At 40.8% G+C, this 18,131-nt stretch overlaps 1 protein-coding gene across 1 annotated transcript in view; it reads left to right on the forward strand.

Moving 5' to 3' along the window:
* The window catches only part of Spata17 (spermatogenesis associated 17), a 214,324-nt gene that overhangs the window by 31,631 nt on the left and 164,562 nt on the right, over positions 1 to 18,131 (forward strand). The window contains exon 4 of the mRNA XM_023710307.1: positions 8,320 to 8,370. Coding sequence (XP_023566075.1) covers positions 8,320 to 8,370 — 51 coding nt within the window. The remainder of the gene's footprint in view (positions 1 to 8,319; positions 8,371 to 18,131) is intronic.

Below are 18,131 nucleotides of genomic sequence, written 5' to 3' on the forward strand. Positions count from 1 at the left end.
GTGTCCAAAGTTGCCCGTCTCCAGGCTCCATGACCTCCGATTCCCAATCGTGGAAACCTTTCTGGCTGTGCAAGAGGGGCTCCAACTCTTCTCTTTATTCACAGCCGGTCTGTGGTTACTGGGGCGCGCAGTGCCTGGCAGCGGATGAGTGCAGAGACCCCGGACGTGCGGCTCCTTCCGCTGTTCTGGGCCCGTGCTTGTCCTCAAGCGCAGAGTGCTCTGCGTGGCTGCTCCTGAGCACTCATTGCTTTAATTCATAATAGTAAAATAAAAATGGTCTTTTTCTTTTTTGGAGATGTGGTTTTGCTATATTGTCCGGGATGGCCTTAAACTCCTACGCTTAAAGGGTCTTCTGCGTCAGCCTCCTAAGTAGCAGGGAGTACGAACGTGCATCACTGAGCCCGGGTAGAGCCGTGGACCCGGTGCGCAGCAGTCCAGGACGGCGTTGAAGCCTCCTTGCCTCCCTCTGTTGGAGCACTAGCACTCGGGTGTCCCTGATGGAAACTGTCAATGCTATCTACAGAGAACAACTTGTATGTGTTTTGCTTTAAATTTGTTTTTCTCTTTTATACTTAATTAATACATAGCTTGCATTCTGTTTCATAGCCAGCCTAACATTTTTTACTGTCTAAGTGTGAGAATAGGCAAACATAAAGCATAGTGCAGTGTGATTTATCATGAAAGAAATGAATGCTAAGTGTAGCGCCGCACAGTCCAGCACTAGGCTTTTAAAACTGAGATTTGCTGAATGTGTTTCACAACCACATTCATGGGCAACTTAGAAGTTTTTCTTGAAATGTATTAATATCCCATAGTAAAATAATTTAATCGATGAAAGTAATTATGATTCAAAATATTGTATATTCAAATTATGAAAATAACTTACTGAAATGCCCACAATCAAGGTTTATAATAATTATATATGCTTAGCCATTTTAATTTTTTTTTACATAATATTGTATCTTTTTTCGTGTGTGTGGAACCGGGGATTGACCTTAGGCCCTTGCGTTTGCCAGGCAAGCGCTTATTCTACTGAGCCATCTCGCCAGCCCCAAAATACTCATATCTTATTGAATGTTTAAAAGACTAGAAATGAATAAATTTTTAATGACTTTTATAAGGGGTGAGGGTAACATTAGCTGTCAAATTCTATTGTGTCTTCTTATGATAAAACACCTTTTTCTCTTCGTACATATGGTAAAATATACAGATATTAGTCACTAATTTTGAAACTGATAAGAGATTGATATGACTGTTTATGTAGACATTTTTATTTCTGTTACTTGCATGAATAAATGTTTCCTCTAGGCATGAAAAATACCCATGTCTTTTGCTATTTCTCTTTATATGACTCAAAATCACTTATAATAAAATAAGGCAATATTCTTTCCCTTTTAATGTCAAAGCCCAAAACTGAAGTATATATTATGTTTTCCCTTCAGAGCCTTACATTTTAAATAAACATCAAACCCAGGACAGCATAATACTTGGAGTTATAAATATTAATTGAAAACTTTAATATTTTCATCATAATTATGAAATTAATGTCTATTTAGTTCACCTTCTCCTAAATGTTATAGTAAGAATAACTGAGAAAAAACATAACTGTTTTTTAGTTTCTTTTGTATAGAAAAGAAAGACTTTTTTAAAAATCTCGGCTGCTGGTGGTGGCTAGCTTCTCAGTGATTACCAGGGAACAACACAGACATGCACAAGCACCGTGCTTACTTGATAATAGGTCACGCTGAGGACCAAAGTCAAAATGATGCGAGAAGGACGGCTGTGGCACGGAGAACACAGAGGCTCGAGCTCATCGGCCCCGTGGCTTCTCGATGTTTCGCTGTCATTACCCTACTGCAGTTGTATCCTTTGTGGATTACCAGCAAATATGGCTGTAGCATTCGGCGGATTTCTATGGAGCCTGTGACTGGTGCCCTGACAGACCAACTTCATCAGATGGAGCAATTCCTAGCAGACCGAGTCTGCATGAGTCCTGTGGCCAGGAGGCCAGGCCCGGGCTCTGGGTCTGGTCCTCACCCCTTCCTCGAAGGTGCTGCTCCTTGTGAGCGGCTGGCACCACCGCACCCGCCACACCCTGCCCCTGTGTTCCTGCCTGCGAGCCTGCTGAGCACGTGCTGCCCCTCCCGGACCTGCGGACTGAAGTGAAACTTCCCTTTGGAAATCAGATTCTGTGCCGCAGTGGTGGGACAGCTAATATAGATGCATAACTCCAAATTATTATGGCTCTGTGTTACTGCGAGTGTTCTACTTTTGAAACAACCCTTCCCACCTTAAAACATGTCTTTCTTGGTTTGCCCAACAACAAGGGAAAGATTAAATAACGATTTATTCAGATATTCGTATGTATGAAGAAGTAATTTAAAGCTGAAGAAAAGGAGAGACCTGTCAAAAGTAGGGGGAAGAGTCTTTTAATAGAATGTAGCCTCCAGGGACTTAAAGAAGAATTTGCAGTCCAGGTTTAAGACAAGAAGTGAGACATTCCAGTTGACAAAGTCTGGAGCACACTACGGGACTCCAGGGCTAAACTGAGATGTGGGTCATGGGACTGAGAAAGACAAGCGATTGTGAGGGTAGGCAATTGAATGTGCTGTCCACACAAGCAAGGGAAGTCTTGGGGTAATGGCAGGAGTTCTGAGGAGGAGTAGCACCCATAACCAGCTGTCAAAATATTGATACCATGCGAAAGGAACAGGTTGGGAAGAGCAAGAAGTCAAGGAATGAAATGCCTAGACCTGAAGGCCAAAGAAAAGACAGTAGCAAAACACAACAGACAGCAGGAAAGTTGAAAAGTTTGAGATTCAAAAATTTTTGTTTAGGACTGGGGAGATAGCTCAGTGAATAAGTGCTTGCCTGGCAAGCACAAGTTTCTGAGTTTGATCCCTGGTACCACAAAAATAGATAGATAAATAAATAAAATTTTTGTTTGTCCACTTGTTATTTTTTTGAGACACAGGTCCTCCTGTCTGAATGTGTCTGTGGCAGCTAGGAGAATGCTAACTTTGTATTCCAGCTGATGATACCATTCCTGGATAATCAGGACAGTGATGCCTTTCTGAGGAAGGGATGGGGGCTTCCACGCCAACCTGGGCAGGTGGTCGGCATACTGTTGTGTAAAGCCATTGCAGACCACGTCAGGGAGAGGCATGGGTGATTTAGTAGGCAGGGTTAGAAAGGACGAGAAAATGGGCAAGTGACTTCGTCTTAAGCAGCTGAAGGGGTACAGCTCTGACAAAGACCGGCCCTTCACGGGGAGTGAGGCAAGCTTTCATGCACCTGTGCAGCTGGGCTGGTGTCTGCTTGGTCCTCACCTTAGTTCTGGTTCTGCAAGGAACTTCAGAGCAGTCCTTTTCATTTGTGGGGACGGGTTAGTCTCCGTGAGGTGACTGCTGTTGTTCAGATTAGCTGTGGTGCTGTGAAGGCCCTCTCTGCTGCCATGCACAATGACCACAGACTTGGGGGAATGGCCAGAGCCCTCATGTGCCCTTGGGTAGCTGGGTGTCTCTGTCAACCTCTCACTTGAGTTCCTTAGTCTTGAAGGTGGATGCGATGGGTCATGTACATTCAGAACTGCTCAACCTGTGTTTCCAGTTGCCATGGCTACCTGCAGAGCTGGGCAGGGGCTTACCCAAAGTTTAAGTTAGAAAGGAATACAGACAAACAGTGGAGGTCAAGCTCTGCCCTGTTGTACTCACTCATTAGGTGTGAGGAAAACACAAATTTTGTCTTCTGAGAAACTTCAATACCATTGTCATTTTGGACATGCTATTAATATTGAGTAGCTACCATATGTCTACCTAATGCTGCACAACTATAAAGAAGAAAAATCTTTTAGGAAAGAAAGTAATTTTAAAACATGGGCTTTTGTATGAGTCATATTTTAACTATTCATATGACAAAGGATAAACATTACTATAACATATAATATCATTATTCAAGGTGGAAAAAAAGACTTAAATGAAATTGTACACAATTTTAATGTACCTCTACATGTCTTTAGTTTATAGAAATGCACAGGCCATAGCCACCTATTTTTAGTGATTTTAAAAGTATCATAAAATAAAATGGACAATTTTTAAAATTTTTTCAATTAATTTTAATGAGAAAGAAGTAGCAATGAGACAGTTCCAAAACAGGTTAGAAGGACAGTTACAATAATTAATACATTGCATATTGTTGTCTTTGTACAAGTTATTCCTAGTGCAAGATGCAGACATGATATCTTATCTAAACACTATTAGTACAATTCTTTCTTCTCATTACACTAAGAAAAAGTAACTGTATATCTATCCTAACTATTTGTATATACATATGTGTATATATATATATATATATATATATAATTTTTTCACTACAAGGTGTTTCTTCAATTATATCCCCCTTTTTAATTTTGTTTTGTCAGAGATGGGTGTTTCATTCAAATATTGCAGGTGCGTGAATTCAGCAAAATAACCCAATGTAGTCCAATAGTCCATAATAGTAGTGGATTATCCGTAGAACTGACAATGTCAGAAGTTGTTGACTTAAGCCTTTTATAGCTCAGCATATTAATATGATTTTACTTTTTGTACTACATGTTTCTACTTTTCTGTTGGATGGTTAAGACCAAGATTAAGAAAGACCTATATAACAAGAAATGTAACTTTTGTATCTGACAAGGTCAGTCAGATCTCCTCGGGATTTATCCTGAAACCGTACTGCAGTTTGTAGATCTTTGTCAGTGTCAGTCATGTGGATGAATCACAGCCATTGCTTGACCTATTTGCTCTCTGTGAAAGCCTGAGAGAATGTTTTCTCTCTAGGTGACTCTCCTTAGGTACACTATACATCATTTTTCACTTTGCTCTGTGGCCCCATAATCTCGTTGAATAGAAAATTTGGAACACCACTGAGTTACAGGATGTTACAGTACAGGTTCTCTTATGTCCTGAGTCCTCACTGACCTTGAAGGGCTTGGGCCAAAATATTGGCTATCCTTGTAGCCCTTCTTGTTCTCTACTTTTTTGGTCTGCAAACTTAAGTTGTTAACTCTTCAGAAGAGAATCTTAATGATATTATTACCCTATAACATAGACATTTGAACTTAACATCACTATCTGTCTGAATGTCAAACGCCTTAGACATAACAAGGAACAGGTATTTTCCAACAGTCATAGACATTCTAAACTTTAAATCCCTATAGAATGTGAAAAAACAATTACACATTTTTACACAGAAATTTAGAAATCTAATCATATGCAACATTGTAGCAGGACAATCCTATGACTTTTTTTTTCTAGTCTCTCTTTTTCTTTTATTAACTTTTTTTTTTTTTTTTTTTTTTTTTTTTCGGAACCGGGGACTGAACTCAGGCCCTTGCACTTGCCAGGGAAGCGCTTATTCCATGGAGCCATCTCCCCGGTCTATTACCTTTTTTTAAAAACAAACATTTACTTGAGGGCGAGTTTAGCAATAATAGATATGACACTAGAAGCAGTATGCATTTAGAAGACCAGAATGATAGACATTCCAATCATGGTTTTAGTATTACACATTGCTATCTTCAGTGTAGTTGCTTAGTTCATGGATACCAGCATATAGAGTTAGTCAGGGTGAGATTTCTACCAATTAACTGCTAGTTTCAAAAACTGGATGGAGATTCTTAGGACCATTGCCTTAACCACCTTGTGTATATAAACGTGTGGCTTTGCCCCGCCATATTTCCTAGGTTTTCTCCTTGCCTTCTCTTCATTGTTTAATCCTTAAGTTCTCACTTTCCTTTTAATTGTGTTAGACCTTTTAATTTTTATTTCTTCTTTTGAGTTCTTACACTAGGGAGGCAATTCAATATTTACATGTGTGGGTCTGGTTTATTTCACTTAATGAGTATATCTTCAAGTTGCATCCACGTATATATGAAGGCATGGGGTTTAATATTCTTTGTAGCTGAGTAATACACCATTGTATAAAAGCACCACATAAAATGGGCAGTTTTGACCATTGTATCTGTACTATTTAGTGGTATTAAATATCCCCACATTGTCACACAAGCACCACCACTGTACTTCCAGAACTCTTCAGTCATTGCAACTCGAAACTCCATACTCATTAAATACCAACTGGCCATTCCCAAGCCCGGGCCACCACTGTCCTCTTTTCTGTCTGTGGATTTGACTATTGTGGGTACATTGTGTGAGTAGAAGCACAGAACACTACACTATATATTTTGGGGTATTTTCAAAAGCATCTGGGTGAGAAAGTAGAGAATAAATTATTCACTTGTGTTCACTTGAGATTGATGCATCAGAATCAAGGTTCCTTTCCATCTCCACACATGGATTTCTGAGTTCTGAGGCTCCTGAGCTCTCTCTCTTTCCCAGTAGCCTATGATGTAATACAATGTAGGCCTTTGTACATTTCAGAATTTTACTTAGGGTTGCTTTATGTACTTTCAGTATAACACAACTGACAATCCCTTTCATAATGAATGTCACCTCTGCTCCAAGTGCCTTAATGGCTTTATCTCATTTTGGTCTTCACAACAGTTCAGTAAAGCATGTAATGTACTCTTCTCTAATCAGGAAAATCAAGACTGAGAGACTAGGGCTGGGGAGATCAGATCAGTGGTCTAAGTGCCTCCCTGGCAAGTGCAAGGACCCAAGTTCAATCCCTGGTACTGCATGCAGTGCTGGTCCTGAACTGGCATTTTGGTGCACATTTGTAATCCCAGTGCTGGGGAGGCCGAGACAGAAGGATCACTACAAGTCTGAGCTGTGTACCAAGACCCTATATCCAATAAATAAATAAATTTTTAAAAAGTTTTGAAAGACTGAGAGATTAGAGACTCAAAGTAGGTTTCTCATAGCCACAGCTGCTATCAACAAAGCCAGAGATAGAACTGAGGTCTCCCGCTTGCATCGACTATCTCCTTTGACCTAAATATTGGTGTGATGAAGGCAGGGAGTGTTTTGCTGAGCCAGAACTCTTAGGATCCTATAATTTCTAGTATGTTTTTCTTTAGAAAACTATTTAAAGCCTGAATTGCTTTGATATGCCTTGAAGAAATATAATTATTAAAGTAAATATTTCAAATCACCTCAAATTCCAAGAGCTATGTCTTGCTTAATATAGAAGAGAGAATTTGAAATGAAGTGACACCATTGTGTTCATTTGTAAATAACATATTGCAGCAAACTGTTTCTTAATTACTCAGCCTGTTGATAAATAATCCAGCACCGTACTGCAGCTCTCCACAGACAGTTTGCTTTGGATTAGAGCAGGCAACTCAAACAGCACTAATTACAAGGAAACCCTTTTATGTGAATTTGTGTTTGTTATAGAGAAGAAAAATCCCCTGATAAAGGATTGAGGCTTTTTTTTTTTCATTTTTGCCTGAAATAACGCTGAGTATCTGAGCTAAAGTTATTTTAGTTGAATGACTTCTGAAGTTGTGTATTTTGTTGGAAAATGATGTTGTTCATTACTCTTACTGTTCACTATGCAGCCATGAATTATGCTCATTTTGCATTTTTAATTAAATGATACAACAGATGTGGAAGCTTTATTTAAATCCATATTTTCATTGAAATCAGCCACATTGCTAAACAATTATTTGCTCTCAGGGTGTTTTTTTGTGTTGATAGAGAAGTGTGTCTTTAAAAGAAGGAAACAGACTTTCGGAAGTCTTCACTTACATCCAGGGATTTGCCGTAACACTGTATCATTGTATTTATGATTTTATGGTGTTAAAATGAATATTAAATGAAACAAAATTCCCAAGGATTACTCAGGAGGCAGCTAAGTACATAACATTTTGCATAGATGGTTGGAAGGCACAATTTCACTCCATCGCTGTGTCCGTATCCTTGAACGATTTCGACTGAAGACAGCGTTTCGTTGAATTTTTCATTAAACCAGACGTCTTGAAATATGAATTCCTTTTATGTTTCTGTGAGTTTTGGCTAAAAGAACCCCAGTGAATAAATCATACAATACCACGTGTCACCAGCACTTGTGAATATTTCTGCTTTGTTATTCTATTCTCAGTAGAGCACCATTGATTATCAAGCTCAGCGGAGAGCGTTTTATGATCATATATCTCCATTAGCTCCTGGTTTGACTACCATAGATTTTCCTGGTTAAGCTTGCATTATGTATTAGGAAGCCCATCTCTTCAATGCAAAGTTTGATTTCATTTTTCTAAGCCCAGAACTCTTATTATGTATTATGTATAAAGATTCTTATCTTTTATATGTAAAAACAGGCTTCACTGTCTTTGTGTAACTGAAATGTATGCCATCTTTTTTCCCCCTTGATTCCCAGGTAGCATATTATACTATGAAGATGGATCTCTACAATGCGATGGCTGTCAGGGTAAATATTTCTTCACTTGTTAAACAAATGAAAAGTCAATTGTGCCCTGAATTCGCTTTTAATAAAATGAGCAAAGCAGAATAATGCAAATTTGATTGATATGCTAATGTTAACAGAGAAAAGAGGACATGATTAAAAAGTTAGTTATGCTAAATAATCTTGGCAGCATTAAGAATGAGAGTACAATGTAAAATACGTAGTTATAAATGCTTATGTTTTAGAGTGTTGAATATCTCTAAGCCTTAGCAAGAGAAAGGCCACAAGTATTAGTGAAGCCTTGTATTAGTTTCCATATGTCATGTAAAATATGGTCATACATAGATAAACATGGCTGTAGAATATATGACTCCTGCTTGATACAAATCAATTAGAAATTATGCATATTATTCATAGGAATAAAGTCAGTTTCAACTTACAGGTTTTATTTTTATCATTTTGGTGTTCATTATTGTGTGCTATTTTTCCAACAGAATGCTGAATTTAACAAATATAGAGCTTGAACCTGATTTTAATGCAGAATAGGCAATATTTCTTTTGTTTCAGATTATATGGTAACAGCTTAGTTGTTAAACAATCATAGATGGAGAAATGTTGTAGGTTAATGCTTCTAAGATCTATTTGTGCTTTATCCTACTTTCTTTCATTAACCTGCTAGGTTGAGGCAAAGTAGTAAAGGGTTTCTGAAAGGCGCGTGTCGAACCTTGGTGGATTAGTTAATGGTGTGTTGACCCCATACTGCTTTCGCGTGAAGCGCTTTCTTCTCCAAGTGTGAGTGTTCTAGAAGCCTAGGCCAGAGCCTGTCTCCAGAATCTGTCCACTGCTTTGCTATTCTGGAGTTTGTGGGAAAAAAAGAGGAAGAGGTAGGCTGCTGGGCTTCTTCTCAGCCACAGGCAGATGCGCTCCCTGCAGCTCGAGATTTACCTTAGGAAGATTTACAAAAGAATACAATGTGATTTTCCTTTTAGTGGGAAGGTCCTAGTCTGGACTTCGATCCTCTCTGCTGCTGTCCCGTAGACCTTACCTTTAAGGCTAAAGCCCCTTTTGGTTCTTTATTTTCTGCTCACCTCGTGTCACACATGATTCCAGAGTAGAAACTAATAGATGCCCAAGAACCTACTGCAGAGAATGAGCCATGGCTGGGGCATCTCAGCTGATCACCAAGGGGACATCACAGAATGCGATTTTCCAGGTCATTTGGGCTACTAGGTAGAGGCACAGAAAAATGGGGTAGAATTATATGTTACTTCCATTTGATTGTGGTCTGACTTGCATCAGTAAGGTTCCTTTTACCAGGGCCAGTCATTATCTATGACACTCAATACAAGCTACTGGGAAGGCAGAGCTTGCCACCTTCCCAAATTCGGATAAAACTTCTGCTTTATAATGGCACCATCTATGTCAGGTGGTCCTTGATTAGGGCTTGTGGGCAATTTTGAACTTTGTGTCCTGTGATCCTGGAAAATAGCAAAGGTTAAAAAATCCTTCCATCGCACTGCATTTTGGAAACAGCTTTTTACCAAGAAAACTACGCTTCCTGAATGACTCCTGTAAGACATACATATATTCCATTCAGTTACCTGTGACAAGGCCAGGCTTGCCACCTCCAGATTCTCATTCTTCTTTTTTTTTTTTAATCTTTTTTTTGCGGAACCAGGGATCGAACTCAGGCCCTTGCACTTGCCAGGGAAGCGCTTATTCCACTGAGCCATCTCCCCGGCCCCGGGATTCTCATTCTTTACCTCCCAAGCGATTAGCTGATCTGCTTATTTCATCTCCTCAATCGCAGCAACAACCTGCCCCTCAGCTTCTCTTCTCCTTTTTTTTTTTTTTTTCAGAACTGGGGATTGAACTTAGGCCCCTGAGCTTGCCAGGCAAGCACTTATTCCACTGAGCCATCTCCCCAGCCTCCTTGGCTTCTCTTCCTCCCCAGGTTCCTGAGCTTTGGCCAGCACACATCTCCTTCCCATCCCTCCTCCCCCCGGAACAGGCTGGTTTCGTGGAGAAGTGCCCTTTGATATACTACCCAGCCAGGCCACTCTGTCATCTGACTGCCACACAGCAGGCATTTTCTAGCCTCACGTACTCCTACCTATAAAAGCAAAGCTCCTTGTACCTACCTCTTGGCGCACTTGTAAATCTTATGGTCAGTGTTTTCCGTGTTATGATAGCTTGCCTCTGGCATGGGCATTGCCTTTCTCTCCCCCTTGCAATAATCCTTTCAAACAAGGATTCTCCCTACTAAATCAAGATTTGTTTTTACAAGCCATTCTATGAGGGAAGCCTTTCCAGAGGAAACACAGCAGGGATCAAAAGAAGCGAGGGGATCCTGGAGCGTGGGCTAAAGATTGAACAACCCACTGTGGCCACACAAAGGCTGCTCTGATGCTAAAGGGAAATGAGTAAACATTACTGTGGGTAAGGTACCAAATTTCTCTGCCAAAGAAGTTTGAGGGCCTCCTTCAGAGGTTGGTAGCAAGTAAATTTGGCAACAGACTTGGTGTGGAATCAGGGCCAAGCTGCATGTGCACTGAGGCATGCGTTCCGTAAGCAGTTCTCCAACAAAGGTTAGCTCTGAGGAGTTGGGCACAGCGACCAGTGACCAGAGCTGAGTGCCCTGTGAGTGTTTCCCCCTTACACGGCCTCTCAAGGCTTTGATCTCTGCCAGAGTGTGTGGCTAAAGACTCGGGCGTGTGGGCGGTGTATCTCTGAGGATTACACCCTTCACTGGAACCTAGAAGCTCCAGTTTTATTTCTATCTATAACTCTCCCTTTGCCCTTCAGGAGCTGCCCAGGAACTGGGTTTGAAGTAATTTAAGCGTGGTTGGCTGTGTGTGTCCACCAACTCAACACCGACCTTGTAAGGATGACAGATAACTGCCAATAATCTATATGGTCGATAACATTTATATATATATATATTATATGTATGTATATATTATAATATATGTATATATTTCCAATCATAAATAGGACCTTAATGTATAATATATGAGAAAAAAAATCTCATTTTAGATGGCCTTGTGCTCTGAGTCAATCACAAATTATTGATTGCTAGTATGACAACCGATTATATCCAATTGTCAAGGAGGCTTGTGAAGCAGAGGAGCTGTAAGCACTCACTATACCCTAAGTCTTCAACCCACACATGCTGTAAGTGCCACCTTCTCCACCTTTGGATCTCCAGTGCTTGCCGAGGGGGAGGCGGATACTTAAGTAACTCTAAGTGGACTGGTGAGCCCCCACTTCTTTTTCTCTAGGCAGGGAGTTTACGAAAGTCCTCCACTTTGAGTATTGTTTCCCTGTATCCCTGAGTTGGGAATTCTTCCAGCCTTTGCGGAAGGATCTCTAAGCCTTCCCTGATGACCTGAATAGACCACAGTGTGGGTCAAGTGGGGCAGCGCAGAACATATTTGGTGGTGAGCAGTTCCTGTATGCCTGGAAGATCGTCTGAGTTCAGAGCTTTGCCGGCGTCCTGCCAGACATTCAGCTACCGGAACGTGGCTTGTGTCCTCAGAGGTGCACTTGCTGGGGAGACTTGTCAGGATCGCAACCGCTACCAGAGCCCACAGTGTGCGTTACAGAACCCCTGCTGCTGATTTGCTGCTAGGCCCGTGACAGTCAATTAATAGAGCAATAAACTGCTTAGTAAATTTTATCTTCCCTCCTGGGCTCCTACTCCTCCTGGGTTGTGGTGCAGTATTTTATTTCCCTTTTATGCACCAATTTGACTTCACTCCACATCAAGATTCTGTTATTCTGGTAGCGTCTTGACCACTGTACTGGAACCCACTTCACTCAGACTCTGAATTTTTCAGTTTTCTCTTTCTAGACAGTTTTGGTTATCATAGGGGAGCCAATTGGTTTTTCCACTTTTTTTTCTCTAGGTTCCATCTAGATTGACAGTTTATAAGGCTGATAAAAAAAAGTCCTGTGTGTTTTCAATTAAAAAATGCATTAAATGGGCTGGGGGGAATGCCTGGCAAGCACAAGGACCTGGGTTCAATCCCTGGTACCACATGTCATGTGGGCCTCAGAACCCCAGGCCTGCCATGCTGGTCACCAAAACTAGGTATGGTGACCCACGTCTGTAATCCCAGTTCTGGGGAGGCTGAGACAGGAGGATCACGATGAGTCCAAGCTGTGTAGTGACTTGGACTACACAAACACATAAATAAATAAATAAATAAAGTTTATTTTAAAATATGCATTAAATGACACATTGCCACTAATCCCCCTGAGAATACTTTCCTTGTTTCAGACACACTTATCCCAGTTTGTTTGCTTGTTTGTTTGTTTTGCTACTTTCTGAAGATTTGAAAGTTTCCCGGCATATCTTCATGAGATATGTGAGACGAAAACTCGCCTGCATGCTGTGCCCGCTAACGGAAAGGCAGGCTGGTGGGAGAGCGCCATGTGTCCTCATCCACCTTGGCCGCCGGATCGGGTACCACTCAGCTTGCAGCCCTTCAGCGGGTCAAAAGCACCATGAAGGCAGAGGTGCTGAATCAAGGCGGCACACCGAGGCAGAGCCAACAATGTGACTAAGGACACTGACAAGAGAGGACCTACAGAGCTGCTTCAGAAAGTGGCAACAGTGGTAGAGAAGAGTGCTCAAAGACAGGAAGTACCCTAGGGGAATTAATGACAATATCTTTTACTACAGTACAATTTTAGAACTTTAAAAATTTACATTTTTAAATATGTTCAATCTCACCCTGTATAACTTTTTCTAATGTGGTGTAAAACTAATCCTCTACTTCTTTTTTTTATTTTTTATTTTTACCCAGAAATTTAGAAATTTAACCATATGCAGCATTGTAGCAGGATAGTCCTATGACATTTTTGCTTCTTGTCTCTTGTTTTCATTACTCTTTTAATCCTCCATTTCTGATATTAGGAAATAAGTAGAGGTAAGTGGATAATGTGGGTGTCACTGCAGGGCCACCAGATACTGGGCAGAGATTCTTAGGCTCCTAACAGCACTGTAACAATTTTAGACGAGGTCTGTAACTCATGTGTGGAAAGGTTTTCTATGGATGTCACCAGATAGCAACAAGAGCACAGGTTAGTGTAAAGTTCTTTTATCCGCCCTAAGGGTCATTACTTGTCCATTTTCTCTGGCACCTTTATTCGCAGTTCCTGTATATAGTGTATTGTCTTTTTTTACTAACTGAGCAACCCCACCCCTGAAGTCTCTTGTATGGAGTGACACGTACCTTATATCTAGTACTTTGGCTCTTACAGGGAAAATAGCCAAACATGAGCACCACACACATTCAGCATCACAGTTGTCAGGGAGATCCTATTCCCGACAGACTGACTCCAGATTCTGAAACTTACTACGTAAAGGGGAACGGGAACAGCTGGCAGATACCTGAATACGCTTAGTTAATAAACCGTTTCTGTGTGTCCCGGAGACCAAGCAGGAAAAGACCACCTCACTATAGATCTTCAAGTCTCCACAAGTCAGAAACATTACAAGCATTAGCAGTGAGTTAGCAGTTGCATGGCAGCGACCATGGCCTGAGCACTCTCTCAGTACCTGGACTGTTCTCACTCTTCTCCGTTACCTTCACAGCCCCGTCTCTGAGCTAGGTATCATCATAAGTACAGTTTCACAGATGAGGACATAGAGTCACAGAAAGGTACTTGGCCTGAAGCTGTGAAGCTGGTGACAGTGTCAGGGCTGGAACCCAGCCAGGTGTCTGGAGCTGGCCCACAGTCCCATCCTGGGTCATGCTCTTGACCTGGGCATCCTCCCAGGTGCCACATCCTTTTTTCAAAATTTGAAAGACAGCAGCTATATGAAACCTGGACCACACTATTAGAGAGACTGTATTACTTACACCCTGTCTTCCTGGCAAAGTGGCTCCGTGGCCCTAGCTGTCCACGAGCATCCCTACCTATAGAACAGCTCACCCAGACAAGGATATTTTGTTGGAACTGATAGAAGACTGAGTAGAGGAATGCTTGGTCAGCGTTGCATACGTCTCCTCACAGGCAAAATCAGGTGCCTGCTGCTGGAAGCCCCGCCATGCGCAAAGCACAGGCCCGCTCTGGCCTTCACAGTCCCAGCGCCAGGATCATGTGTTGCCATCCACTACATTCTTAGATGAAACATCTTTCTTGCTACAAATGTAGGCAGATTTTTAGGGAGATGGTAGCAAATGAGAAGACATAGAAAATCTGTCCTTTTCCTGTTTGGAGTCCAAGGTGCAAATCACACAGGATTTGTAATCCAAAGGACTGCTGTTGGTTGCCCTGTGTCTCTGCTGTGCCTGTTTGGACCCTAGAATGCCTCTAGGGGACCTCACGGGCTCAGCTCATACACCCGAAGTCCACATCTGCCCACCTGTGCTAGGGCAACTGGGCGGTGTCACAGGGGCAGCAGCAGAGTGAGCTGCCCTACACAAAAGGTTCTATCCTACTGTTTGCTGTGTGAGATGATCACAGGGGCTTGCGGGTTAGCCCACTTGATTAAAGCGCCTGCTTGGGCAAACTCAGTCAGGCAGGCGCAGGGGACCACGGTTTGATCCCCAGCTCCACAAGCCACACCAGACCCGCCCTTAAGGCAGCCTGAATTAGAAAAAAAAAAAAAAAGATCATAATCTAAAGCTTACATAGTTCTAAAGAACTATGGCTGTAACTGATTATCTCAAGGGGAATTCCTTTTACCCTAGAATCCTTGTACATACTCTATTGAGCAATCACACACAGTTACTTTGTAAAACTCCACTGGAATCTACAGGAGTTGAAGTCATTCTTTACTGTCGTGCTAACTTTAAATGATTTTAATGTGCCAAAGCATTTATTTCAGATCGTAATGCTTTCTTTAAGAATAAAAACTAGAGAAACAAGAGGAACCCTAAAAAATAATTGACTCGAACAATTAGGTAAAAAAAGACAGTAACTGTAGCAACTCATTTTCCTTACATTTTAAATTAATGTAACAAAATATTTAATTTATTTTCTCTCTCTCTTTTTTTTTTTTTTTTTTTGTACCAGGAATTGAACTGGTATAAAATTCTTTAAGTGATGTTTTTATTTTTTTAAATTTTTTCCATAATTTTATTGAGAAACAAATAGCAATGAGACAGTTTCAAATCAAATTGGTAGGACAGTTTCAATAATTAACACATGGCATACATTCTTCCTAGTGGTTAATTGCTGTACAAGATGCGGACATGATATCCTATTTACAAACTCTACTAGAACAAATCCCTCTATTCATTAAGAGAATGTAACTATATATCTATCCTAAACACTTTGAATACACAGATACAAAATGGACATTCATCTGTATCCCTTTTTTGTTTAGTCCTGTCATTTGAATATTATAGGTGTGTTAACTCAGCAAAATACTCCAAAAGAGTCCAGTAGCCCATAATAGTATTGGGTCTTCCGCTTGACTGGCAATGTCAAAAATTGTTGACCTGAGTCCCCTACAGCTCAACAGAACAGCATGGCTTTACTTCTTATACTTCGTTTTTGTACTTTTCTGCTGGATGGCATTGAGGGAATTTGACTGACCTTATCAGATCCAAAAGCTACTACTCTTGTTGCACAGGTCTTGCTTTATCTTGGTCTTAAATTTTTATTTATTGATACAAGATCTTGTTACACAGTTCAGACTCATAGTGATCCTCCTGTCTCAGCCTCCCCATTGCTGGGATTACAGGTGTGCACCTCCACACCCAATTTTGGGCCTTTCATGGCATGCAGTACCAGGGATCAAGTCAGGTCCTTGAACTTGCCAGACAGGTGCTTAGACGGCCGAGCTATCTCCCCAGCCAAAATTTTGAATTTATAAAAATTAATATAACTTGTGACTTTATTTTCTTTTGTTTTGCACTTGTGTCAAAATATGAAAATATAAGAAAAATTATATAGTGACTTTTAAGTGTTTGGGTATATCACATATATAAATGTTCACCTCAGCTTCCTAAACCACAGGTAATCACAAGTGTAAAGGTTCAGAATAATCACTACCAAATTTAGATGGAGATGGGTGAAATTTTCATTAAAAAGATAGAGAAGACTATGTGGCCCTTTGGAGATGCAGCGAGAATAATTGTGGTCCCATTCACAAGCCATCACCCTTCAGGGACAGCCTCGGCTCAGGGGAGGAGCAGGAGGCACCCCTCTAGCCCTGAGCTTTCCCCCAACAGGGGTGCTGTTACCATGCACAACAAATTCCTCCCTCCTCCTGCTACCTCGGGCACCAATATCACTGTGAAATGCGTAGATGGATTTAGAGAAAAGGCAGAGGAAGTGAGGTAGCGCGGGGAAACAATATTGAAGAATCTGCTCATGTAATAATTATCCAGAAACGTCTGATAAAATAATGTTATGATTTTCACAGGTACAATATGGATGTGAAGTTATTTTCATATCTACTAGAGTGTGTGCTTTCATGTGTCCACACCTCCGCCATAATAATGCACTTACAGAAAAGCTTACATTGCATTAACTTTCTGCTGTTTTTTAAACTTCCGGTTTGTAAAGCTTTAGTAAAACCACTTTCCCAGGCTGCCATGCGCAGTGTTCTGAAATGCTGAGCTGTCTAGCAAGCAGAAGTAGAGCTGGGAATAATCGAATTCTATTCTGTGTTCCGACATACATTCAGAGCGTTAATTCTAGGTGCGAAACTCTCAATAAACTTGTTTTACATGTCTTCCTTTAAATTTTAGGTAAGACGACTTTCTCTCCTTGAGTAGCATTAAGGTTACTCTAGATTCTTAAGAATAAAAATTCGTGCAGGGGAGGAAAATCTCTGCGATGAGCAGATGGCCTTTGATATAGCAAGGATTTTGCCATTTGTTTTAGTGCTTAAAATAAACATTATTTATAAGACCACTTACATTTTGATATTACTTAATGAGGAATACGCATCATTGATTTGACCAGCTCGAGAGGTCATTTAGAACCTGCCCGTTAACAAGCTGTAATCTGCTGAGCACACAGTGGCTTCATTTAAAATTATCCATTCAGGGCTGATCAATGACAAGAATTGTTTCATACCAATCACTTCTGAGAGTTGCTGATTATTTTGAAGGGCATGGATACTAGCCACTTAATTAATTAATTAATCTGGAATCCATAACCTATTCACATTTAAAGAAAAAAATATTATCAAAATTCATCTTGCCTCCTGAAAGTTCTTTTTATTAAAAAATGAAAAGTGTATTCATTAGCACTGAACTATCAAGGGAAAACTGAGGTCAAATTGATGATGTCACCGGCCTATAACAGGTAGCGCAGTTGAGTCCAACTTTCATTGTATGTTTTTATATGAATAATCTGCTGGTTAAACTGAACTAGCTTTAGTGGAAGAAAATAATAGCTTTAAAATTAAAAATGTAGGGCTGGGGAGAGATACCTCAGTAGAATAAATGCCTGCCTGGCAAGCGCAGGGTCCAGAGATTAATCCCCAGTACTGCAAATAAATAAATTAATTAATAGAATAAATAAATAAAATAAGTAAAATGAAATAAACTAAAATTTAAAATGTGTGCTCTCTTTTCTTTTCTTCTCTCACTTCTTCTCTTCTCCCTTCTGTTCCCTTCCCTTCCCTTCCCTTCCATTTCATTCCACTTCCTCTTCCCTCCCTTTCTTATTCTCCATCTCTGCCTTCTCATGTGTGCCTCCCTCTGCCTGCCTCCCTGTCTCTGTCTCTGTCTGTCTCTCTCCTCTCTCCTCTCTCTCTCCTCTCTCTGTCTCTCTGTCTCTCCCTCCCTCCCTCCCTCTCCCTCCCTCCCTCC

Source organism: Octodon degus, unplaced genomic scaffold, assembly GCF_000260255.1.
Source record: "Octodon degus isolate 3935 unplaced genomic scaffold, OctDeg1.0 scaffold00017, whole genome shotgun sequence".
Classification (NCBI taxonomy): Eukaryota; Metazoa; Chordata; class Mammalia; order Rodentia; family Octodontidae; genus Octodon; species Octodon degus.